This window comes from Hesperophylax consimilis, chromosome 17 (assembly GCF_061612785.1).
Source record: "Hesperophylax consimilis isolate HC1 chromosome 17, BYU_Hcon_1.0, whole genome shotgun sequence".
In the NCBI taxonomy this organism is placed as follows: domain Eukaryota; kingdom Metazoa; phylum Arthropoda; class Insecta; order Trichoptera; family Limnephilidae; genus Hesperophylax; species Hesperophylax consimilis.
In genome coordinates, this window is record NC_142852.1 from 17,065,669 (window position 1) to 17,091,620 (window position 25,952).

Genomic DNA, 25,952 nt, shown 5'->3' on the forward strand with positions numbered 1-25,952 from the left:
TCAGTCTACCACCTTAGTGTCGGGTTCTTTGAAACCTAGAATCATAAGTAATAATGTGAAAAGTGGTAACAACTGATTGGGTGCGAAAATGAGCAATCGTAAACTATATTTCCTGTTGTATAGGGGTGTGGGTGATGATTTCTAACAGTATGAAAGATTTACTGCCTCTCGTGTCTAGGACCAAATGTGTGGGCAGAATAAGTTGAATATAAGTAAGTCAAAAGTCACAGTGGTGAAAGAAACGTTGTACTATATAGTTGTCAATGCAGAATACTTGGAGAAAGTGGATAAGTTGGTGCATTTATAATGGCTGATATTAATGATATTAAACATTATAAAATGCTTTAATTATGCAAATATTCTACTCTTCGCCGACGATATGAAAATATTATTTCCTATTAATTCTATTATTGACTGTTATAAATTACAAGAAGATCTATATAGACTTGATGACTATTGCATTATCAATCATCTCAACATGAACACCTCAAAATGTTATGTTATTACCTTCACTAGAAACAAAATAAAATTTGAACATAACTACCACATAGCCAGTAAAGTACTTAAAAAGGTTACACAAATTCATGACCTAGGTGTTCTGCTTGACAGTAAACTTACATTCGAGGCGCATGTTGATATGATCGTGAAGAAAGCCCTTAGAATGTTAGGATTCTTATTCCGTATTGGAAAAGAATTCAATAATATTCAAACACTTAAAATATTGTATTTTTCTTATGTTCGCAGTCATCTTGAATTTGCTTCTCCCATATGGAATCCTCATTATAATATTTATGTAAAGCGCATTGAAGCCATCCAAAAAAAAATTGTTTAGGAACATTCAAAAAAAGATACCTTAGCTATTATTAAATAATAATTAATAACATACTGCAAGTTATCATGTTGTTGATATGAACCCTGTCCAGTTACAAGTGACTCATTTTGTAAACATTTGTTCAGTTTAGTTGTAGGTATATACATATATTGGTGATTATTGGTGTTGTGTGTGGATAAAATTGATATTTTGTAATTTACTTGTGTTCTTATATCCGATGTTATGTTTACTTTATTTAGTATTTTGTATTTTCTGTAAATATTTTTTGCCCACGGGTATTGGACCCTTAGTTTGATATTATAATTAATTTTTAAGTGAAAACCTGTCATTAGATATTATTTGTATTTTTTATAAGTTGATTATTTAAAAATGTAAAAAATCTGTTGGTTTTCCTAAATAAACAAACAAATAAATAAATATCGAGAGAAGGGTAAATTCAATTATCTATGCCTGTGAAACTGCGTGATGGTTAATTGTAATTGTTCGGGCAAGTATACCGATATTTTCAACAATTATTTCCTACCTTCCCGTCCTTGCAACTCTGTCACTTGGAGATGAAAGGTTTGCCAGTACAGTTTCTACACCGCCTCTGTAAGGTTGCATTCAATGTGTAGTGTAATTTCACCGTGGGGTTGCTTTACGTGCTGGCCAAGAGGAGCGTTGAGGACGACACCATAACCAAGGTAGGACCTTTATTATTCTGGTGGCATCCTCTTATAGATCCCGTTCGTTCCCCTTTCGTTATACCATATCCGAGGAAGAAATTCGCGGCCGGAAATATATCCGGTTATTTCCAAAAGCTATCGCAAGAGTAATTAGTCAATCGTTGTTGCTAAATAAGATTCACTTTAATGTGCCTGCGCGCTCCACACGCTCTTCTGTCCTAAGTGAACAATGCGAAATAAAACTGTAAACAAAACTCTTGCTTAAACAGACTATGTAATAAATACAATAATATGATGCCACAAGGGGATATTTTCAATTTAAAACTATATAAAAGTCCATAAAAATGTGTGTTGTCATGAGACGCTTTTCTTTTGTTTATAATGTCATAAATTTGAATTGTTTTATGTGCGTTCTGTTTTTTTATTTATATTATAGTATTTGTTTTTGCTACACATATTTCTTTTCTGTTAATTCTCTTGTATTTATTTCTCAAAGTATAAAAAATAAATATCGGAGATAACATTCAAGACGTCGAGCGGCAGCATGGATTGATTTTTACAAATCTACAATTTTACACCGAGATTGGAGACATTTTGCACACTTGAACATCAAAATAAGATGAAAGTAATTGTCTTCATGAGTTTTCGATAGATACCGGGGACTCCACCAAGTAATGCATACATTTTGTTTCTCCCAGAGTTAACATTGTCTTAACTTACACTCTTCTGGCAGAATACAAATGTTGTTATAGTCCCTGACGTAACCTTCGTTGCACCTGCAGTTGGGCTTGCACACGTCAGGTTTAGGTAGGATGACCTCTCCACCTTCCAAAATGCCGGTACAGTACTGGTCCGCCCTGCATTTTTGGAATTCCTCATTCGGATTCACACAGATTTCAGCTGTAACAACACAAAATATCATTAATCATTGAAGATGAAGATAATACGAATAAATCTAAATCAAACATGACACAAAAAGAGACGCATAAAACAAGGTTGCAGTTGCAACTGGCAATCGAAACCAGGATCTCTGTCATATCAAGACAATGCCTCTAACAACTCGGCCATGGTGACCTGATTTTTTAACTTTATTTTGGTCGATCTCCTATTTCAACTCAGTATAACAGTATTATCCTCAACATGTTTCACTGATTGCGTGATGATGGCGTGATGATGGCGTAATGATGGCGTGATGGAGACCATTGCAGTCAGTTTAATTAAAATAGTTTATTTATCTCTCTACCACCTTCACTCCAACGACACTCACAGCGGAGCCCATAAGTTTGTACCTTCAAAAGATATTCAGATAAAATCATATATCATTATTCAATTAAAACTATCGCCAATTGCTAATTTATTAAAAACTCTAATATTTCTTCTAGTTAAAATGGCTTCGGTTCATGTGTACTAGGGTGTATCGATTTTTAACTTTTTTTTTGTTTTCAAATTCCAAGTTGAGAAAAAGTTGCTACTAGGTACCACAATTTACCACAAAAAGTTTTGGATTTTTAAAAAAATGTTTAGGTCTCCCGCACAAGGCTTAAAGTTTTAATTCAATTAAACATTAGAGTGTTTTGTTAAAAATCGGGAACAAATACACCAATACAATCAACCATGTGATATTGCTACGCGAAGAGTGTGCGAGGAAATGACACGCTATTGATGTCCCGCTTTAGTTCGCTATGCGGGAACATGAGAAATCCACACTTCCGCAGTTGTATTTAGACCATCGATACCCACGACCGCATAGCTGTGTGTGTGAGTCCAGCGCCCATCCAGCACCTGCAGCCAGTCGGTCGCGGGCCTTCGTTAAATAAGGACTCCTCGCACGTTTGTTTAGCATCTGCCGATAGTTTTTTCATGTTTTCAGCAATTATATTACAATTATCATCACTTTTGATATAAAATATAATAAAAACATAAGCGATTGGCTATGAATATTTATTTTTCCGATATTAAATCGCTTATTTTGAGATGTGTATTGACTACACAGCACCGGAACGCGTGGATTTTTTTAACACAGTAAGGGAAAGGCAAACCAAATCGACGAAATTTCATATATATTTATTTATATATTTTTGCAACGAACTTAAAAACATAAAGCATTCAAGATAAATATGATATAAATCGGTAGAAATTAGGAATGCGGTTGCTCAACCCTGTATATAGCAGTACTTATATCACAGTCACGAACACGCGGGAATTATGGAATTAATTTCTATTAAAAAAAATATAAGCTGCGGTGGTTAGGTATTTTGTTAGAAAATAACAGAAAATCGGTTAAGCCATTACGCAGCTATACTTACGGCATTCCAGTTCTGGTATGCATACACCCTCGTCATCCAAGACGTAACCAGAGACACACTTGCAGCCGTTCTCTTCACAGGGAAGTTCACAAGTCTCCCGAGGGTAGATGCTCTTGTTCCTGCAGGTGACTGGACAAGGGTCCCCGCACTTTACGGGAACTGCGTTTGGGTCTCCGTTGCAGCCTGCAATGTTCCATTAATTCTAACACTATTTAACATATATATTACACACCCTTACACCGGTTGTCACACCCTTAAGAATATTAAGTTGTCGTTGCAGTGTTTTGATCTTATTATATCTGCTACAGTATTATGTAGACCTCATGCCTTAGTTTTGAATTATTTCCATTCATGTGTTTTATTGCACAGATTTTTTTGTGCGCTTATGACTCATACAAGTCGTTCTATGTGGTTTTGTATTTCTGTTATATATTTATAATTTTCGTGTTAAAAAGTGGAAATTTGTTATCTTTTGTGCTATGCATAAAAACCTTGTCTTTCAAACCTTCAATTTACCTTTCTTAATACACTTTTGACTCTCGTCTCTGCAGTGGTTATCCTTGCACCGACATCCGGGAATGCACTCCTGTGGGACCATCATGATGCACGCAATCCCTGGCTCTTTGATGCAGCGTTCGTCGTTGCAAGCGGTCTGTGCAGAGCAATTGTTGTCCCAGAACTCTCCTGACTTGCACTGGCGAGGTGCCGCTATGGTAATCAACAAATGATACAGGTACATATTTTACCAAACTTGAAGGGGAATATACAATCCAGAAATAAGTATATTTTTAGTATACGTATCACAGCGACACAAGACTCTTATAACGGGGGTTGCTCAAGGCTCACATTCTAATTAATACGGTATCCCCAATTGCGGCATATAGTGTGGCTAAAGAGAGTACAGAAGGGAAAAAAATGATGATGAAGAGAGTTTTAAGGTATATGGGTATTCAATCATGATGTGAATAAAGCCATTTTAAGTAACGTTTCGATTTTGAAACATGGTCTTTCACATAATGCATATGCGAGCATCGACTTTGATATGACTGCATGACATTTGTTATATATGTTGTTATGGTTTGTAACATCTTGCCCAGATTCTCGTTACTAACATGCAAGGCGATTAAACATGGACAGCAAGCTAAGCTGACAGCTGGATTAACATTTTTATGGTAGTTCCTGACGGGAAGAATAAGCCCATCGTCCAATGGGCTTTGTGAAAAATCACCTTGAGGGCGCTGTATGAAGAATTGGTTATGTTTGTATTTGTTGCCATATGGGCATGATGACATGACTATCACAGGAGCCAGGCTTAACATGAAGGCACATCAAACACGTAAGGGAATATTATTTACTCAACAAGAAGATAATGGGTAGTATTAAATCTAAACGAAACATAAAACTCAACAAGACACAGAAAATAAAAGATAGCAGTCACAAATAGGAATCGAATCCAGGATGTCTTGTCTTACCGGGACAGGCGTCTTATACTCGACAATTGGCTCCTATTGGGACCTATATATTATCAATCTCAAATTAAGACTTAACAATATCATCTTGCAAATAATTTTTCCCGTATTTTTGGCAGCTATCTTTTAAAGTGATTGAAACACCAAGTTTCTAATGAAATAGGTGTTTTACCTAGATAGTGTCTTAGAGAAAACTATTGACTTTTTTTAAAAGTCTAAGTAAATAATCAAGAAGAACTTTTTCTTTAACTTATTTTAAAAGTTAAACCCATTATCATGTAACTTCTTGGTGAAATACTTGGAATACGTTTGTATAACCTGGCGCCCCATTAATTCATCAATTACTCAACATCGCATCATATACTTTAACAATATCATCTTAAAGTTTTGTACACCTCTTCAGATTAATATTTAAATAAATTAGATCCTCCATAATACAATACTGCATATGAAGTATTCATTTTTCGATCCGTTAACTTCAAAAACTTTGTAATTGATGTTCAGGACATTGGTATTTATTTATCAGTAGAATTTTTAATGGTGTTTATCTCTTTGTGCTCTTTACGTATTAGTGAGAACCCATTCGTTATCCGTTTCATTACCACGATGTATAAAAATACAGTATAACAATGTAGGTTTGGTTAGTTTGGGTAAGGTAAAGATCAATCATTTACTCACGGCACTTCCTAGTGTCAATGCAGACCCCAGCGCTGTTCCTCCTGAAGTGTAGAGCACATCTGCAGCCTGGCTTACAGTTCTTTTCCTCAATCACCACACACTTCTGCAGCTTGCCGATGTCCGCGCATTTATCTGAAGGACATGGGTTGTAGCATTCTTCCCTTACTTCGTTAGCGCCGCACACCAGAGGCTTCTTTGTTCGAGGGGCTGAAGTCAAAGAGATTTACTTTATTGACACATAATCAAGTATTAATAATAATCTACTAAGTAACTGTAATGTCTTTGCTTTTTGTATAGTGACAATTTACCTGTAGTTGTTATTGGGCAAAACATTTCGGTACATGCCCAATCCCCGCCTGCAGTGCAGACGCACTCGTTGCAGTCAATTTTTTTCTTAGTTCCGGGAGTACAAACCTTTGGCCTCTTAGTAGTTATCGTAACTAAAACAGCAAAATTTATTTACACTAATTACTGACTCGTTGACGATGCGCCTTGGTTGAAATTTTCCATTTTAATAAAAGCCTTCTCGCTGTTACGCTCAACTAAAAACATTTATTGTAAATATTAACTAGTTGATGGATTAATTAATGGATTGATTGATTATTGATGATGGATTTTAAGTTGATTATTTGATTGATTGATTGTTTATCGAATGAAAGATTGATATAAAGGTTGAGTAAATTATTTTTTTTTTTTTTTTTTTTATAGTGAATACCTCACAAGAGTCCCAACTGCTCCCGTCTGGAGCCAGTGAGACTATGGCATCCCCAATTGTGGGATGTTGTGAGGCTGAAGGTAAGTGGGGAAGGGAAAGAGGAAGATGGGGAAGTACCTGGCTATTCAGATCTAGTCACTAAACACGGCTAAAGCCATTTGGAGCAACGTTTCAATACTGAATGGTGGTCTTACACCAGGGCGATACTGGTAGTATCTTCCACTCTGGAACGTGCCGCAAATATACTATATATTATTTTAATTAATTAATTGTGAAATAACACAAATTAATCAAATAAAATTTATTTGCGCATGCCGGGTTCGAACCCGCGACCTTCGGAATGGCAGTCCAATGCGTTACCACTGGACTATTGATTAATTTTTATCGATTGATTGACCAATTAAATGATTGATTAACTGACATATCAAATAATTGAAATATCGATTGATTGAGCAATTAATTGATTGATTGATTGACATAGCGATTGATTGATTGATATATCTATTGATTGATTAGATATCCTTTTAATTGGTTGAATAATTGATTTATTGAATAACAGTTCGATTGATCGTTGTTATCAATTGATCTGTTTATTGATTGATAGATTATTATGGGTATTTGATTGATTGAATGATTGATTGATAAATTGATGTATTTATTGAATACTTAATAACTGATTGATTGATGAATCTATTGATCCGTTAAAATTTCACATTTTTGCTGGGAACATTTTGACAAAGAACATTGTAACCACTAACAGTATTACCTGTTGTATTAGATCTGTTTAAAATAACCGTTTTCTGCCGCTGCAGGTTTAATTAAAATAAATTGGTGTCGCGAAACAATGAGTGATGTGAATTGAGCCATCCGTGAGTAACGCCGGAAAAACCATACCACAATATAACTCAAAGGACCACGATGATTCCCCTACAATTGATCTTCCAGTTCATCTCTTGGAGACTTGATTTCTAAAGAAGCCTCCTTGGTTACGTATGCAGAGATGATATGCAGCCGTATAAAAAATGTCAATTGAGGTACTTATGCCTAAAGGTGAGCTGAGAGGATGTACTAGCTAATAACGAAACATGACATTCTTGCTGTTAGTTTAGGTAAAATACGCTTTACCTACCTACATCAATCAAGCATCCCTAACTCTACAAATCATAGAGGATACACCATCACATTGATCACGCATCAATATAGTGTAAAGAATGCCTCGGTCACGAGCACTCAGAAGGATCACCTTAAATGATGATCGACGACAATGAGGGGTAAGCGCTTACCAAAAATCAAGCCCATAAAAGGAATGATTAACTACGGACGAGGGGAAAATGAGAGGTGGAGTGACGAAACAATAGCGGAAGAAGAACACACAGAACAACAGACGGAGACTTGAGTTGAGAAAACTCGGCACTTCAGTTCAGAGAGCTGTGAACTTCAGTTATGGGAGTCAGATTGTTGTCAATAAACGGATAAGTGTTATATAATTTTTATCAATATCAATGGAAGTAAGAAACTATGGAACGGAAACGTAACCCATATTCCTCAATAGAAAATGAAGCCTGTTTTTAATGTAACTGATAATTAGTTATCATGGTAACGCTATAAGTAGGTAAATGACCGTATTAGGGACTTGTACTTGAATACTTGTGAAATTTCATAATATGACACACTCACACGACTCTCCTATGCATTGGTGCAGGCACTCTTGCTCCGAGTTGAACCTGTTGGCCGCGTTGCCCCCGCAGCCTCCCCACACGAACATGGTGCATTTGCCAGCGCCGCCGATGGTGCCCTGGAAATGCCACTTTTGGAAGAAGCCCTCGCACGGCCCTACCTCTGGCTGTCCCGTGCATAATTCTAAAGATAAAAAAAATATTTGTTATTTTAATTTATTACTAAAAGCTAAATATAAGCCCCTCATCCAGGATCGACCACTAATGCGGGCGCAATTGGAGCAGTCCGCTCCGGGCGCCGAGTTGCCAAGGCACCATGACGCTGATAAAACCTAACAGTTTCAGCCGAATATTATTGATTACAGTGATCACCTACAAGGGGCGCCAACATTTAACTCGCGCCAGGCGTCGTTGGGCTCAGAGCTGGCCCTACCCTCATCCAACTAGGGTAGTTCTGTTTAAAGATGAACAGTCATTTAATGAATTCCTTTTTAAATAAATTAATTGAATTTTACTTTTGTTTTCGATAATTAATGAATGCAGATCTTATTAGTGTAAATTAACCCACTTTCCGACATCCGATCGAGCTGAAACACTGCATATAGACTTGTTGTCGATGACAATGAATTCTATCAACCCTTTGTGGCAATCACGTACAAACAAGCGGACATGTACGTATTTCTCTGAAATCGGATGACTTTAAAGCAGTTAATACGCGATATAAGAATCGGTTCTACCCGATCGGCATTTGGCGAGATTGATGATTAAATAATATAAACTTGACACAGTATCCATTAAACTGTAAATGTTGTTAATGGCTTTCTCGTATTTATTTTATGCGATAAAAATCAATAAATAGTCTGCAGACATGTTTTAGTATAGGGTTTTCCAATAAGATGTGTTATTTTGATATTCAAAGAAAAATGCCATTTTTTAATATAAACGATCAAATGTTAATTTCTTTATAAAGAAGACGGTATGCCGTTAATAGTGAAAAATAATATTAGTCAAATGACCACCACGATCACGCCTACAGGACCATATCTTTTTCATGAAATTTTCCATAACCAAATCGCAAAGTGGCTGCCGTATGTCCTCGATAGCCTCACAAATTTCATCTTTGAGGTCTTGAATTGACGCTGGCCTATTGGCGTAGACCTTCTCTTTCACGTGGCCTCAAAGGAAGAAGTCGCAAGGTGTTAAATCACAAGATCTCGGTGGCCAATTGTGATCACCTCTTCGAGAGATAACACGGTCCGGAAACGTTTCCCGTAAAAGATCAATGGTTTCGTTGGTTGTATGGCACGTAGCGCCGTCTTGTTGAAAATAAACGTTGCCCAGATTAATACCATCCAATGCCGGCCATAAAAAATCATTTTATGGCCGGAATTAAATACACATAACACATCTTATTGGAAAACCCTATATATAGAGTTTGTAGGTAGTTTATAAACAATATCAGGAAATTATGATTTATTAGAATATAAACATTGTTTATGCGGAGTATAATACATTTCAGAAATACAGTTTCACTTTTTTCACTTTTCATCGTTCATGCCAGCGATTCCTAGTCTTATTTGGAGTAAAAACTTTAAATGACATTTTGGTCCCCGCTAACGCTGGTTAAAAAAAATGTTTTAAGTGAAAATAAAATAAATAAAAAATTCACCGGAGACCAAAATATAGTCTAAATTTTTACTCTAAATAAGTAAAGGAATCGTGGGTCTAACCATTGATGTATTACTATATGTAGATGAGTCATGAAGCGAAAAAATAGGTTCTACTTTTTTACCTCCAATTGACTTCCAACGCTGTTGTTATGTTTATTTTTATATTTATATACTCCCATTTGAAGTATTTGTTTTATAAGTTTGTCTGTTTCAGTTCTGTTTTGTTACATAACGAAAAACGCCCACTATTATTGTACACAGGTTCCTATTTTTAAAATTTTGTAATTACCTACTGTCAGCAGCTCTGTACCATTGACGTTAAGTATGTTAAAAATAATAGTATGCTAACATAAATAAGAATCCCGTCTACGCGCACCGCTTATCGCGTTCTAATAGAGGAACATATTAGTACTCTAATAATTGTAAAGTTCTATGGTTGATACCCAAGTCAAATTATGGCCCTTAACACCTCAGATCTGAGCTTAACACCATGTATAGTGTTTGAATAGTTATTACCTACGCTATTAACGATGTTGAATAGCAAATATCTATACGATAATATATATGAGGGAATATGCTATGGATATACGAACCATTTCTATATCTGTCCTTTGTTTTTACCAGGAATGCTTGATTTCAATACCTTAAGAGGAAGCTACAAGCCAAACATGTGCGTATTCTTGGTATACCTTATAATGTAGGTAATAGGCATTAAAATAGCTTGACAAACGGAAGGTCAGGTATCTATGGGAGGATATGGGAGGATAATAATACTCACCTACCGTCATTGATTACACAGATAGTGAATACGCTCCACATTAAAACTTCCAAAACATTAGAAAATTGCAAGTAAACACAACATAAAGTGTCGAAGTAGTTAAATCACTTCATCTTCGAAATATTCAATCAGTTAGATTTTTAAATTATCGTGTGTGCTGTGCAGTGCTGTGTTTTAAAAATATTAAAATAACAATTTTCAACTGGTAAACATACCAAACGCGCAGGCGCATTATCAGTCCGTCATTACTATCGCCATTGGTCGAAAGTGTCGTCACTTTTGAATAGTGCTAAACAGTTTGCGGGAAACAGGCGTTTGTGTATAAACTAATTACGAATAAAGTTAACATATTTTTAACTCTTTTTAAATAAATTTTAATATGGATTTAAACGAGAACTCTCTTAACTATATGACCAAGGCCAAGGATCTACTCTGTTCGCTGATAAAAATTATTAATGACCCCGGCAACAAATTTACGAAGGAGCAAATGGGTAAAATTACCCCGATAACAACGGATCTGTTAGGAACCACAGGATTGATGGCTGTTCGTATGGGAATGTTGGAAGGAGAATTGTCAACATTAAAAAGTGTAACGGATACTCAGTCTATTGTTACTAACCCGACAAATACTTCATCTTCAATAAATGATTTGCTCGCAGAGGCCGAGGAAAGAAAAACCCGGTCAAAGAACATTATTTTATTTAATGTTCCCGAAAGTATTTCAGAATCAACAACAACAATTATTAAAATGGACAGCGATAAAGTAGTTTCAGCGATTAGTGATATAAATAATGAATTAATACCGAGTGTGGTTAAGTCGTACAGACTTGGTGTAAAAAAGTCCAACAAAATTAGACCGATTAAGGTCGAATTCAATGACTCTGTCTCGGCTCGTGAGGTTTTGACCAGGAACGCAAAACTGAAAAACGGTATAAAGGCCAGTAACGACCAAACACCATTGCAGAGGACTCAACTTCTAGATTTACGCCAACAACTCGAGACGAGGAAGAACAACGGTGAAACCAATATAACTATCAAATATGTGAACTCTGTACCTAAAATTATTGAATGTGCGCCAAAAAACTGAAACAACAAAAAATAAAATGCTACTACCAAAATGTGAGAGGGATCCGCACTAAACTTCCCATGTTGCTGACTTCGGCGGCAACTATCAGCAGTGATATCTTCATTTTAACCGAAACATGGCTCGACTCAGGAATCAATTCCGCCGAATTAGGCTTCCCTAATTTCAACATCTACCGTATGGATAGGAATTCTAAAACAAGTGCCAAAACGAGAGGAGGTGGTGTAGCCATTGCTATCTCAAAAAATCTCAGTTCTTCAAAAATATCCACAAAAAACACATCCATCGAGCAACTATTTGTCAATGTGAACACTTCTAGAGGTAAAATAATAGTGGGATGTGCATACTTACCTCCGAATTCTGATGTCCAAAGCTACAGCAATCACTGCGACGAGGTTGAATCAATTTGTGCTAAATATCCTAATACTAAACTACTTCTAGTTGGTGATTACAATCTGCCACATTATGATTGGTGTAATATGAATTCTGTCAATTCTTGTTCTAATGTTAATATTCGTGTTATTAGAGATATGGCACTGTTCTTAGGTCTAACACAGTGTAATAATGTTCTTAATATAGGAGGTCGTACGTTGGATTTGGCACTGTCAAATGTGTCTGACATCTGTGTTGTGAGAAGTACCGAAATTCTATTACCTGTCGATGTTTACCATCCACCACTAGAAATATGCATGTCCAATCTTAAACCAATTCCTATCGTAAAAAAGGTAGTAGAAACTCGAAATTTCAAAAAAGCTGACTATGTTAAAATTTCAAATTTCCTTAAACAGACTGACTGGTCATTCTTTGATAGCGACGATGATATTAATGTACACCTTAAAAAATTTTACTTCATCGTTAATTCTGCAATTGAACAATTTGTTCCTTTAACGACTTACAGAGAAACTCTATACCCAAAATGGTTCTCAAAAGACCTGATAGACTTAATTTACCTCAAAAAATTATCTCATAAGAGATTCAAACAAAGTCGCCTGGCCATCGATTATACTGCGTTTCAAAAATTGAGGGCAGAGTGCAATAAGCTCTCCGCAAAATGTTACAAAAATTACATTAGTGATGTCGAAGGCTCTATCATGGACGACTCAAATTTCTTTTGGAAATATGTTAAATCCCAAAAAGAAAATGGTACTTACATACCTAGTAGTGTGTCATTCGATTCTAAATTATCCCAAAATCTTCAGGAAACTGTTAATCTTTTTGCTGATTTTTTTAGCGGCGTTTACATTAATGCAAGTGAAGACAGCAATATTTCGTGCTTTGATTTGGTTGAAACTCTTGATATATCTGACTGTAATGTAACCATAGACGATATTATATCTAAGCTGAAGAGTCTTGATTCCCGAAAATCCGCAGGACCTGATAATGTTCCGCCCAGGTTTTTAGTAAATTGTATGCATACATTGTCATATCCTATTCATAAGTTATTTACAAAGTCACTCTCATCAGGTGTATTCCCGGACCTTTGGAAGTTTAGTCTTTTAACGCCCATTTTCAAAAAAGGTAATAAGAGCGAAGTAACAAATTATAGGCCAATATGTATAATGTCTACTTTACCCAAACTTTTTGAAAGCCTAGTACTAGATAAGTTGATATCCCGAATCAATCGAACCATCTCTCCCCTTCAACATGGATTCATTAAAGGTAGATCTACTCTTACCAATTTGATATTGTACACGAATGATATTGTTAATGCCCTTAATGCATCACATCAAACTGATTCCATATATACTGACTTCAGTAAGGCATTTGATAAAGTAAACCACAAAATATTATTACGTAAACTAAAATTGTTGGGAATAAGAGGGAGCATGTTGGAATGGTTTAAGAGTTATCTATTAGGAAGGTACTTAGCAGTCAAGATAGATTCGTTTACTTCTTATACATTTGCTGCCTCGAGCGGAGTACCACAGGGATCTCACTTGGGCCCAATATTATTTTGTTTGTTTATCAATGATATTGTTAATATTTTTACTAATGTTAAAGTCCTGTTATTTGCCGACGATCTGAAGATTTACAGAATAATCAAAGACGATGACGATCGCGCAATTTTGCAGTTGAACCTTAATAAACTATGTGCGTGGTGTTCTGTCAATGATTTGCAACTAAATTTAGGTAAATGCCAGATTATCAGTTTTTACAAAGGCAAAAATCCACTTAATTTTTCCTATTTTATGAATGGTGCTAATCTTCTTCGTGTATCACAGATTCGTGATCTTGGTGTTATATTCCACGAGAGTCTACAGTTTAACGAACACATCGATGAAATAACAAGCGATGCGATGAGAATACTAGGTTTTATTTTGAGAATGGGAGCAAATTTTAAAAGTATGTCAACATTAAAACATCTGTATTGCTCGTTAGTACGAAGCAAATTAGAATACAATTCCACCGTATGGTCACCGTACTACAAGGTCCATTCTCAATCATTAGAAAAGGTACAAAATAAATTCCTTCGGTACATTAATTTTAAAATGAAAATTCCAATCGAATTTATAAATTACAATAACTTGCTTGCTGAAACTAAACTTCTTAAATTATCTGATAGAAGAGTGTTAATTGATTTGCTATTTTTATTCAAAATTATTAAATCTTTAATTGACAGCCCTAATCTGTTGGAACTTATTTGCATTAATGTTCCTGCTAGGCAAACTCGCAGTAAAGATACTTTTAAATTTAACAAGAACCTCAACACTAATTATTCTATTTTTTCACCAATTCCTAGAATTCACAACCTTGCGAATAAATACTGTGAACTTATAGATATGTTTGGTTTTGACAATTTTGTGAGCTTTAAAAGGCAACTTATTTCGATTCTATCGGCTAATAATTAACTTTTATAGCTTTAATAATTTTATTACATCTTCTCCCATTCGAAACCTTTCAAGTAAATTATATCCATATTTGTTTGTTTTTTATTTGCTCTACTATACACTTATAATTGTATGCATATACCTACTAACTACTTTTTATACATAACACTATGTTCCATCTCAGATCTTATTATTTCTTATTCATGTCGATATTGCTAAATTCTATTAGTTTTTGCTTTTTACAGGTGCAACTCTTATTTTGTTTTTTTTTTTTTTTTTTTTTTTTTTTTTTTTTTTTTTTTTTTTTTTTTTTTTTTAAATCTCTGTTATAATGTTCTTTACCTCACGAGTAAGTTACACTCTAATTTATATTGGTTTATCGATTTGTTAAACTCACAATTAATACTGGGTTTAAACACACCCACTTACTTACTTTTTATGTTGAACTTTCTTTTACTTACTATTTCATGCTTGGGTATATTTTATATTGAATCCATCTTATTAGTGTTTTGCTAATTTGCACAAAATTTTATTATATGTGTTGCTTTCTTACAATTAACTCCATTTATCTTCTTATGTTCAATTATTGTAATCAATGTAAATGTATATTTTCATGTAAAAGCCCATTAGGGCGTAAATAAAATAATAAATAAATAAATAAATAAATATTGTGTCAGCGATTTATTAGCAGCAGACACATACCTGGACGGATGACAAACCTCGTGCTGGCACTGTTGGTTGACTCTCTCGCTGCAGCAGCTGGTCCAGTTTCTTCACCACCTAGGATTCTTGCTGAAGATTCTCCACGTTCTATCTTCGTCGAACGTCCCAGCGGTGCTGCCAAGGTCTGGTGTCTATGTGAGTATATAGTGTCAGCGCTTTATTAGCAGCAGACACATACCTGGACGGATGACAAACCTCGTGCTGGCACTGTTGGTGGACTCTCTCGCTGCAGCAGCTGGTCCAGTTTCTTCACCACCTAGGATTCTTGCTGAAGATTCTCCACGTTCTATCTTCGTCGAACGTCCCAGCGGTGCTGCCAAGGTCTGGTGTCTATGTGAGTATATAGTGTCAGCGCTTTATTAGCAGCAGACACATACCTGGACGGATGACAAACCTCGTGCTGGCACTGTTGGTGGACTCTCTCGCTGCAGCAGCTGGTCCAGTTTCTTCACCACCTAGGATTCTTGCTGAAGATTCTCCACGTTCTATCTTCGTCGAACGTCCCAGCGGTGCTGCCAAGGTCTGGTGTCTATGTGAGTATATAGTGTCAGCGCTTTATTAGCAGCAGACACATACCTGGACGGATGACAAACCTCGTGCTGGCACTGTTGGTGGACTCTCTCGCTGCAGCAGCTGGTCCAGTTTCTTCACCACCTAGGATTCTTGCTGAAGATTCTCCACGTTCTATCTTCGTCGAACGTCCCAGCGGTGCTGCCAAGGTCTGGTGTCTATGTGAGTATATTGTGTCAGCGGTTTATTAGCAGCAGACACATACCTGGACGGATGACAAACCTCGTGCTGGCACTGTTGGTTGACTCTCTCGCTGCAGCAGCTGGTCCAGTTTCTTCACCACCTAGGATTCTTGCTGAAGATTCTCCACGTTCTATCTTCGTCGAACGTCCCAGCGGTGCTGCCAAGGTCTGGTGTCTATGTGAGTATATAGTGTCAGCGCTTTATTAGCAGCAGACACATACCTGGACGGATGACAAACCTCGTGCTGGCACTGTTGGTGGACTCTCTCGCTGCAGCAGCTGGTCCAGTTTCTTCACCACCTAGGATTCTTGCTGAAGATTCTCCACGTTCTATCTTCGTCGAACGTCCCAGCGGTGCTGCCAAGGTCTGGTGTCTATGTGAGTATATTGTGTCAGCGGTTTATTAGCAGCAGACACATACCTGGACGGATGACAAACCTCGTGCTGGCACTGTTGGTGGACACGGTAGACTCTCTCGCTGCAGCAGCTGGTCCAGTTTCTTTAACACCTAGGATTCTTGCTGAAGATTCTCCACGTTCTATCTTCGTCGAACGTCCCAGCGGTGCTGCCAAGGTCTGGTGTCTATGTGAGTATATTGTGTCAGCGCTTTATTAGCAGCAGACACATACCTGGACGGATGAAAAACCTCGTGCTGGCACTGTTGGTGGACTCTCTCGCTGCAGCAGCTGGTCCAGTTTCTTCACCACCTAGGATTCTTGCTGAAGATTCTCCACGTTCTATCTTCGTCGAACGTCCCAGCGGTGCTGCCAAGGTCTGGTGTCTATGTGAGTATATAGTGTCAGCGCTTTATTAGCAGCAGACACATACCTGGACGGATGACAAACCTCGTGCTGGCACTGTTGGTGGACTCTCTCGCTGCAGCAGCTGGTCCAGTTTCTTCACCACCTAGGATTCTTGCTGAAGATTCTCCACGTTCTATCTTCGTCGAACGTCCCAGCGGTGCTGCCAAGGTCTGGTGTCTATGTGAGTATATAGTGTCAGCACTTTATTAGCAGCAGACACATACCTGGACGGATGACAAACCTCGTGCTGGCACTGTTGGTAGACTCTTTCGCTGCAGCAGCTGGTCCAGTTTCTTCACCACCTAGGATTCTTGCTGAAGATTCTCCACGTTCTATCTTCGTCGAACGTCCCAGCGGTGCTGCCAAGGTCTGGTGTCTATGTGAGTATATAGTGTCAGCGCTTTATTAGCAGCAGACACATACCTGGACGGATGACAAACCTCGTGCTGGCACTGTTGGTGGACTCTCTCGCTGCAGCAGCTGGTCCAGTTTCTTCACCACCTAGGATTCTTGCTGAAGATTCTCCACGTTCTATCTTCGTCGAACGTCCCAGCGGTGCTGCCAAGGTCTGGTGTCTATGTGAGTATATTGTGTCAGCGCTTTATTAGCAGCAGACACATACCTGGACGGATGACAAACCTCGTGCTGGCACTGTTGGTGGACACGGTAGACTCTCTCGCTGCAGCAGCTGGTCCAGTTTCTTTAACACCTAGGATTCTTGCTGAAGATTCTCCACGTTCTATCTTCGTCGAACGTCCCAGCGGTGCTGCCAAGGTCTGGTGTCTATGTGAGTATATTGTGTCAGCGCTTTATTAGCAGCAGACACATACCTGGACGGATGAAAAACCTCGTGCTGGCACTGTTGGTGGACTCTCTCGCTGCAGCAGCTGGTCCAGTTTCTTCACCACCTAGGATTCTTGCTGAAGATTCTCCACGTTCTATCTTCGTCGAACGTCCCAGCGGTGCTGCCAAGGTCTGGTGTCTATGTGAGTATATAGTGTCAGCGCTTTATTAGCAGCAGACACATACCTGGACGGATGACAAACCTCGTGCTGGCACTGTTGGTGGACTCTCTCGCTGCAGCAGCTGGTCCAGTTTCTTCACCACCTAGGATTCTTGCTGAAGATTCTCCACGTTCTATCTTCGTCGAACGTCCCAGCGGTGCTGCCAAGGTCTGGTGTCTATGTGAGTATATAGTGTCAGCGCTTTATTAGCAGCAGACACATACCTGGACGGATGACAAACCTCGTGCTGGCACTGTTGGTGGACTCTCTCGCTGCAGCAGCTGGTCCAGTTTCTTCACCACCTAGGATTCTTGCTGAAGATTCTCCACGTTCTATCTTCGTCGAACGTCCCAGCGGTGCTGCCAAGGTCTGGTGTCTATGTGAGTATATAGTGTCAGCGCTTTATTAGCAGCAGACACATACCTGGACGGATGACAAACCTCGTGCTGGCACTGTTGGTGGACTCTCTCGCTGCAGCAGCTGGTCCAGTTTCTTCACCACCTAGGATTCTTGCTGAAGATTCTCCACGTTCTATCTTCGTCGAACGTCCCAGCGGTGCTGCCAAGGTCTGGTGTCTATGTGAGTATATAGTGTCAGCGCTTTATTAGCAGCAGACACATACCTGGACGGATGACAAACCTCGTGCTGGCACTGTTGGTGGACACGGTAGACTCTCTCGCTGCAGCAGCTGGTCCAGTTTCTTTAACACCTAGGATTCTTGCTGAAGATTCTCCACGTTCTATCTTCGTCGAACGTCCCAGCGGTGCTGCCAAGGTCTGGTGTCTATGTGAGTATATTGTGTCAGCGCTTTATTAGCAGCAGACACATACCTGGACGGATGAAAAACCTCGTGCTGGCACTGTTGGTGGACTCTCTCGCTGCAGCAGCTGGTCCAGTTTCTTCACCACCTAGGATTCTTGCTGAAGATTCTCCACGTTCTATCTTCGTCGAACGTCCCAGCGGTGCTGCCAAGGTCTGGTGTCTATGTGAGTATATAGTGTCAGCGCTTTATTAGCAGCAGACACATACCTGGACGGATGACAAACCTCGTGCTGGCACTGTTGGTGGACTCTCTCGCTGCAGCAGCTGGTCCAGTTTCTTCACCACCTAGGATTCTTGCTGAAGATTCTCCACGTTCTATCTTCGTCGAACGTCCCAGCGGTGCTGCCAAGGTCTGGTGTCTATGTGAGTATATTGTGTCAGCGCTTTATTAGCAGCAGACACATACCTGGACGGATGACGATCCTCGTGTTGGCACTGTTGGAGGACGCAGTGGATTCTTTCTCTGCAGTAGCTTAACTTAACTTACCTTCACTTTATTTTTGTAATATTTATATTTTTTTTAATACCTGAATCAACTGTAAAGCGCCCCTGAGGTGATATCTCACAAAAGCGGCGCTATACAAATTGTCCAATATTATTATTATTATTATACAAATGATTGTATTGGTTGTATACATAATTAGGAGCTTTAAATTTATTAATGCTAATTTTAACTAATTCAGCTCAGGGCACCTTCGGTTAAATACAGATAAGCTTTAAAAAAATAACGTTCTGTCTTAATGTTAAAAATGCATAATTGAAGAAATATATTTTTAAAAAACTCGCTTGTTAAATTAAATGAAAAACAATTATTTGATTTAGATTTTTCACTGCTTTTGTTGGAACACAAAACCACTGAATAAAAAACCATTTTTCTCCCAAAGGAATAAAATAGTAAGACAAGACAAAGAACCTCTCGTAAACGAATGAGGTTTGTACAAGTTTTAAAAATTATGTAATTAAAAATAATTCGGGAATCGGCGGATTTCTACCCAAGACGCCTACAGATAAGTATCATATAAGTACGTATGTTTATTGATTCTTGTGGTACGGTTGTAAATCCGCTTTGTTAGCGTTGCCAGTAGTAAATACAACAGAAATTTAATAAAACATAATTATTAAATAAACTCGCTGCCAGGGAATCACCAATTTACCTAATATTTGAACTAATGGGTTCGGTAATCTGTATGCAAATTCTTTAAAATATCACCTCCGCGTATTTTCTGTTTGTTGGTTTCATTATAATGCAGTTTACCTGGGCTGGAAGCCGAGGTATCGCACCCGTTGGATGATGAGCACATCCAATGACCAGAAGGGTCGCACTGGCAACAAGGGGATCTCATTCCAGGAGTACAGACTGTGGGGCTCTTTGTAGTCGTGGAGGCTAAAAATGGGACAACAAGGATGAATGATTTACACAATCAGTAGCAAAAACCTCACCTAATCTAACCTAACCATAAAAAGTCAAACCCATCCTATCATTTTAATAGTTTCTTATTTACTCCATTCTGTGATATTCAATTACCGAACCAAAGTTCGACTGACGTCCAGTATGAAAAAGATGTCATAACAGAGCGGAATTATGATCGGTTGGCCAATGTCTCCTTTTCATCACTCGAGATAATTTATTGTTAATTAGGGTCTATTGACAGTTAACTTTTCCGCTGTTCCAATATCACTGTATACCAAAAAAATTGTCGTATTATATATTGACAAAACAATATTGTTATTAAGTTATTCCTATTTAGCTAATTCTAGCCAATTTATTACATCATTCTATCTCAAAAATTAATTTAGAAAACTATCAGCATTGCCTAGTACTCTGGTTATTATCGTTATTATATAAAATTATTGAACTCCTCTCTACAACAGAACTCTCTACAATAACTTGTGTTGTAACCTTTTAAACCATGCGTTGGTTTGTTATGTTACTTATTTTGAGGCGATGTAATGGACATGGACAATATATCAAATTATGTTTCACTTAATTTGATTCATAGTCTATGTATGTGAATAAATGTAAGGTAAACATGTAAGGTGACCATGATAAACATTGATATTTGATTGCAAAAAAAGTATAATAAACTATTATTTTAAAAAGGAGAGAAGAAAAAAAAGAGTAACATTATAAAAAGAAAAGGCTTAAAAAATATACATGTATGCCATTAATTTAAAAGGACAAAGATGAAAAAAAATGTAAGCAATCCTCGGCTAGCACAAATAATTTACCATTCTTTTTAAAAGTACACATAAAATTGACGACTTAATGTATTCTGGAAGGCTAATAAATAAAAATGGAGCAAATAAAGATTTAGTGTGGATTGCCATAAAGTTTAGACAAGAGCCAATTTTTGTAGTACGAATTTGCTGCGGTCTTTTCGCAAAACTAATACTGTTAAAAAATCTGCCAAGCGTTGAATAAAGTAACTGTTTGGGATACATGATTTTTTCTTGTACATAACTTAGAGAATCAGTTTTTGGGAAATATTGTGTGGTTTTATAATAGTCTTCAGACATAAACCCCAGCACACTATATTATACGAAAGTAGACACTGAATTATAGCATAATAAACTGTTTTTAATTTTTCCTTGTCTAGTACATGTCTGAGATCTTATGAATAAATTATTGTAAAATGTTTGTACCTTGAGTAGGTTTTTTACATCCTATCTTGGTGCAAGCCCACTGCCCATTGTCCAAACAAACGCAGGTGTTGCAGTCAATTTTGGTTCTTTCTCCTGGGGTGCAAACAGAAGGTCGTTTTGTTGTTACAACAGCTAAATGGAAAAAAATTATAAATAATTATATATCATTATTAATGTGCTTGACGAGTATTATGTATTTCTTGACTGGAAATTTTCATTTAAATTTGATGTCGATTTGAAAACAACTGTTTGCTTACAACTGACAACGAAAAACGAGGAACAAATTTAACTAATTCTGTATTAAAGTAAAGAGAGGAGATCTTGTAGAGGTCAAGCTGCTGAAGATATACAGAATATATTGTCAGACGACGATAATGGAAGTCATCAGGAGTCGACCACTTAGCTTGCGGTTGTTCTGTAACTCAAAGTTGTCTTATATCTACCTAGATTTTAAATTTAAAATCATTATTTTTTCTGATTGCATAAATGAAAAAAATAATGAAAGCCGTATAATATATTTGTTTAACTGTTTGTTTCCCAAATAAAATAAAATAAAACGATTTACCTCTGTTTTGATTCAAGTTGTAGCAAATTGTATGTTCTACATATTTGTAGGAAATATTTTCGGCAAAATTTGCACTGGTGACCAGATATATTTAAAAATACTATAATCTGACACAATTTCGGATTGTTTTTTTCAAAATGGCGCCCAAACACAGGCGCGCCAAGGTCGAAAACTTGGATTTTACAACAGTGACAAGTTTATAAAACACATAAAAAATTGGAATGATCGGAATAATTATGATCGCATGAACCCCCGCCAAAAATGACCAGGGGAAGAAGAATATTATGAACTGTTACGTACATGGTTTTGTTGGTGTAGAATAGCCGGCTGAAACTGCAGCGATGGAGCATGCCATCAGCAACAGAATGGTCGCTGACTTCATTTTGGTGGAAATTCTCTGAAAAAAGGTATTTCATTGCAATAAAAATATGTTTTTATCATTAAAAGATAACATTAACGACTCAAACGAAAAATTGGAAACCGAAAATATTTAAAAAAATATTCAGTCGCAGATAGGAATCGAATCCAGTACCTCTTCCTTGCCGGGAAAGTGTTCTGACCACCATAGGTGCATGGAGGAAAATTGCTGATATTGAACATTGCTAATTTATTGAAAATCTCAATAGTTAGTGATTGCAGGACGTTTCCTGGTAAACTTTTAGATATTTTAAGAGATTTTAATAAATTAGCAATATTCATTTTTTTTCGTTTATCAACTTAACTGTCAATTTTAACTGTTTTATACTTCGACCGAGAGCTATTGGAACATTATTTTCATTCCCTTACATTTATTGCATATTTTTTGTTGTGATTCAAAATGGGGTGATTTTTTTAGATGTGACTTATCGTTTGAGAGTCATTTGTATTGTCTCCAATAGTTAAAAATTCATTATGTATTGTTTTACTTATCAAGTTATTCCACTATATAAAAAAACCGTAATTATTTATCTTAATGAATAGCGAAAAACAAGTGAGGTTTTTATAATATTTATAAACATATCGCAGACACTTAAAATAATAGGTGAACAACGTAGGTACGCCGTGTTTAAAATTAGATATTTCGATGTGTACGTAAGGATGTTTGTTGGTAAGTAAAGATTAGGTCAATGTTTTTAAAAGCATGTTTTTAAAAGCAAGTCAATGTTTTTAAAAGCATAAATTTACAGTGTTTGGCGAGATTATTCAAGAAATTATAATAGTTAAGGGTGTTTGTGCCCTAGAAGAAGCGAACCATAGTTGACTACACTTTGTGGAAGAGGATTTTATTTATTTATTAATTTTAAGTTAGCTCACATCTTCGTGTGTGCTAATAGTTTTATAAACATATAAACATGTACATTGTTTGGCAAACATAATCTTTCTTTAAATATTTCACTAAAGTCACAAAAAAAGAATCATTAATAATTGAGATAGACATATTTTCTTAATTCGTTTTTGAACTTATTAATATTTTCTATGATTGGAGCATGCCACGAAGGACTGAGGACTGCCTGGAGGGGAATTGCAAGAAACTGCAATCAGTGGAGAGCATTGATGGATGAGGACTAATCCCAATCATGAAGAGAGTTGAGAGTGTTGATGCCCTAAAAGAAGCTACCCATAATTGACTACACTGTGTGGAAGAAGATTGCAGCATGACATTTGAGCAGCAAGGACTGAGGACTGGCAAGTGGCGAGGAACCATAGTAAGTGGGGAGCATTGATGTTTGAGGACTAATCCCACCCATGAGGATATTAGGAACTGTAAAGGATTTGTTGTTACGTTAACTCCACGTAAGAGGAATTTCGGAAAATAAAATGATGTAGCACCTAATTCTTACCTGATCTCACAGAAAACAACTTAACAAATGATTGAATATATCATCAAACATTCTTTGTAGGTGGAGAATTTAAATAAAGTTTATTCTACATGTTTTTCCACCAACTGTGTTTGTTATCAATAATAAGTTTCAGCAAAACAAATAAAACACGCGACAACTGAAGGTTGTCACAAACATGGTGATATAAGAAGAACGTACTCCATTCAAGAAGGCAATAGACTTTGAACAAAGCAGCTAAAATTTTAAATCTCAAATGAAAAGCTGCATACAAAAGTTGGAGACATCTGAATAGAAAACTTATCAAAAACAAATACATATTGTTAGAGGTCTGATTTCAGATGTTACACGACATGGTTCATCACCTTGACCCAACCCATTACATAAAGTAGCTATATTGTTTGCTAGAAAACCTTCCCTTGGAATTGGACATTTACAAGTTTTGATGTTAAGGCCTGGTAATTTAACAGTTTTCAGAATTCTGATTTAAGTCTACCATTATTAGCATTCGCTAGTTTTGCTTCCTTTAACAATTTAATTAAATGACCAATATTTACATTCAGCAACCCACTAAATTTATTTTCTTCAATCGATATTTTAAAAAAAATCTCAAAGGCGATGTGATAGGATTGTTAGATGTTGGTATCATCAGCCCCTTGGCGCCTTAACGATTCGGCCCCCCCGGAGCGCATGTTGGTGCTATTTGTTGGAACTTTGAATGTAGTAGAGCATAGGATACACTCAAAAACAGCGTTATTCCGATTAAACAAATCGACAACAAATTATGGCTCAACAACAAATTTTGGCTTCCGACAACAAATTATGGCTCAATTACGCTTTCGAAAATTTACTTATCAAATTATAATCAATATTCACGCTTTGTAATAAGCGAAAATCTTCATTCATCAATAATAATGCAAGTTCATAAAAAATCTGTGAATAACATGGCTTTGTTCGCAACCTTGCCTCTGTGTAAACATTATTCAGATCATTTTATTAATGAACTTCTATTTACACAAGTGGGTGTAAGCAACCAAGTAAGTAGTCATGCACGTTGAATGATAAAATCTTCCATACTGCTTCAGATCTACAGATGTAACGACCCGATTGATATTTCTCCACTTCATTTGTTGATTGTATGCTGAACTTAGCTTGATCGGTACCTTTATTTATATATTTAGTAACGTATTAGATTGATTATTAAATATATTATTTTATATATTAACGTATTAGACAATTGTCTATGGACACACATCGAAAAGTACAGTTGAAGTTCTATCCACAATTTTTTTATTGATAACCGTGCCAAAACTTAAACCGAACTAAAAAAATATCTTACAAGTGATCCGTTATTCAAATGGTAGCACGAAACCAGAGTGATCTGTGAGTTTATAGTGTCCTAACACTTCATGCTGACATTCCAAAACAAACGTCACTCAGCCACAATAACAACACAGATAACGCAGCGAATCCACATAGAGTAGTAGAGCCAGTTTCCAACCTTTCCTACTACAAAGAGCACAACAACAAGAAATGTCTGCCGACAAAAACCTTCGAAGCAAAGGACAAATGCCCGCGACAACGAGCTTGGCTACAGATGTATTTTCACAAATTGACATACTTATGGAGAAAATGGAAAAAAAATGGTAACAAAACTGAAAGCTTTTAAATCGGCAATTATTAAAAAAATTGACGATGAAAACTTAGAGAGTAAACACTCGAGAGATTTCATCAGCCGTCAATATGACGATCTAATTGCTAAAATGGAAACCATCACCAAATTGGTTTCCGAAGTAGAGTCACTAAGGAATACACTCGTCGAAAAGGACAAACAAATAAAGTGTCTGGAAGTCAGATTGGCGGAAGTTGATCAAAGATCACTAGAAGATTCACTGGAGTTTGCCGGCCTCATTCCAAAAAATGACGAGCAGCCCTCTGATGCTATAAAACGGGTGCCTTCAATTGCAGGAGTGGATATAAAAGGAGAAGATATAGTGGAAGTGAGGAGGATACCTGATAAACGACCGGGAGTCCCCCCAAAAATACATATTAAACTAAACAACAGACAAAAGAGATACCAACTTCTTACAAACAGGAAACTTTTAAGCTCAGCCACCGCGCA

The 25,952-nt window shown here is 37.0% G+C and overlaps 1 protein-coding gene across 1 annotated transcript; it reads right to left on the reverse strand.

Annotated features, from left to right (window-relative positions):
* Positions 1 to 23,883, reverse strand: LOC149416113 (papilin-like). The gene is made up of 10 exons (XM_089641560.1): positions 23,834 to 23,883; positions 22,314 to 22,410; positions 21,449 to 21,580; positions 8,343 to 8,525; positions 6,259 to 6,390; positions 5,951 to 6,157; positions 4,320 to 4,511; positions 3,804 to 3,986; positions 2,218 to 2,397; positions 1 to 35 (listed from the first exon to the last, which is right to left on the reverse strand). The coding sequence occupies exons 2-10, from the start codon at positions 22,393 to 22,395 to the stop codon at positions 1 to 3; spliced, it is 1,326 nt and encodes a 441-aa protein (XP_089497686.1). The 5' UTR covers positions 22,396 to 22,410; positions 23,834 to 23,883.
* Positions 23,884 to 25,952: the final 2,069 nt, after the last annotated feature.

What these genes read in the sequence shown, in the direction of transcription:
- LOC149416113 (XM_089641560.1), bottom strand. Translation starts at nt 22,395, where the DNA reads ATGAAGTCAGCGACCATTCTGTTGCTGATGGCATGCTCCATCGCTGCA. An exon ending in TCAAAAGTGTATTAAGAAAG is followed by an intron (nt 3,987 to 4,319) that starts GTAAATTGAAGG and finishes GGAACATTGCAG; the next exon opens with GCTGCAACGGAGACCCAAAC. An exon ending in CATACCAGAACTGGAATGCC is followed by an intron (nt 2,398 to 3,803) that starts GTAAGTATAGCT and finishes GTGTTGTTACAG; the next exon opens with CTGAAATCTGTGTGAATCCG.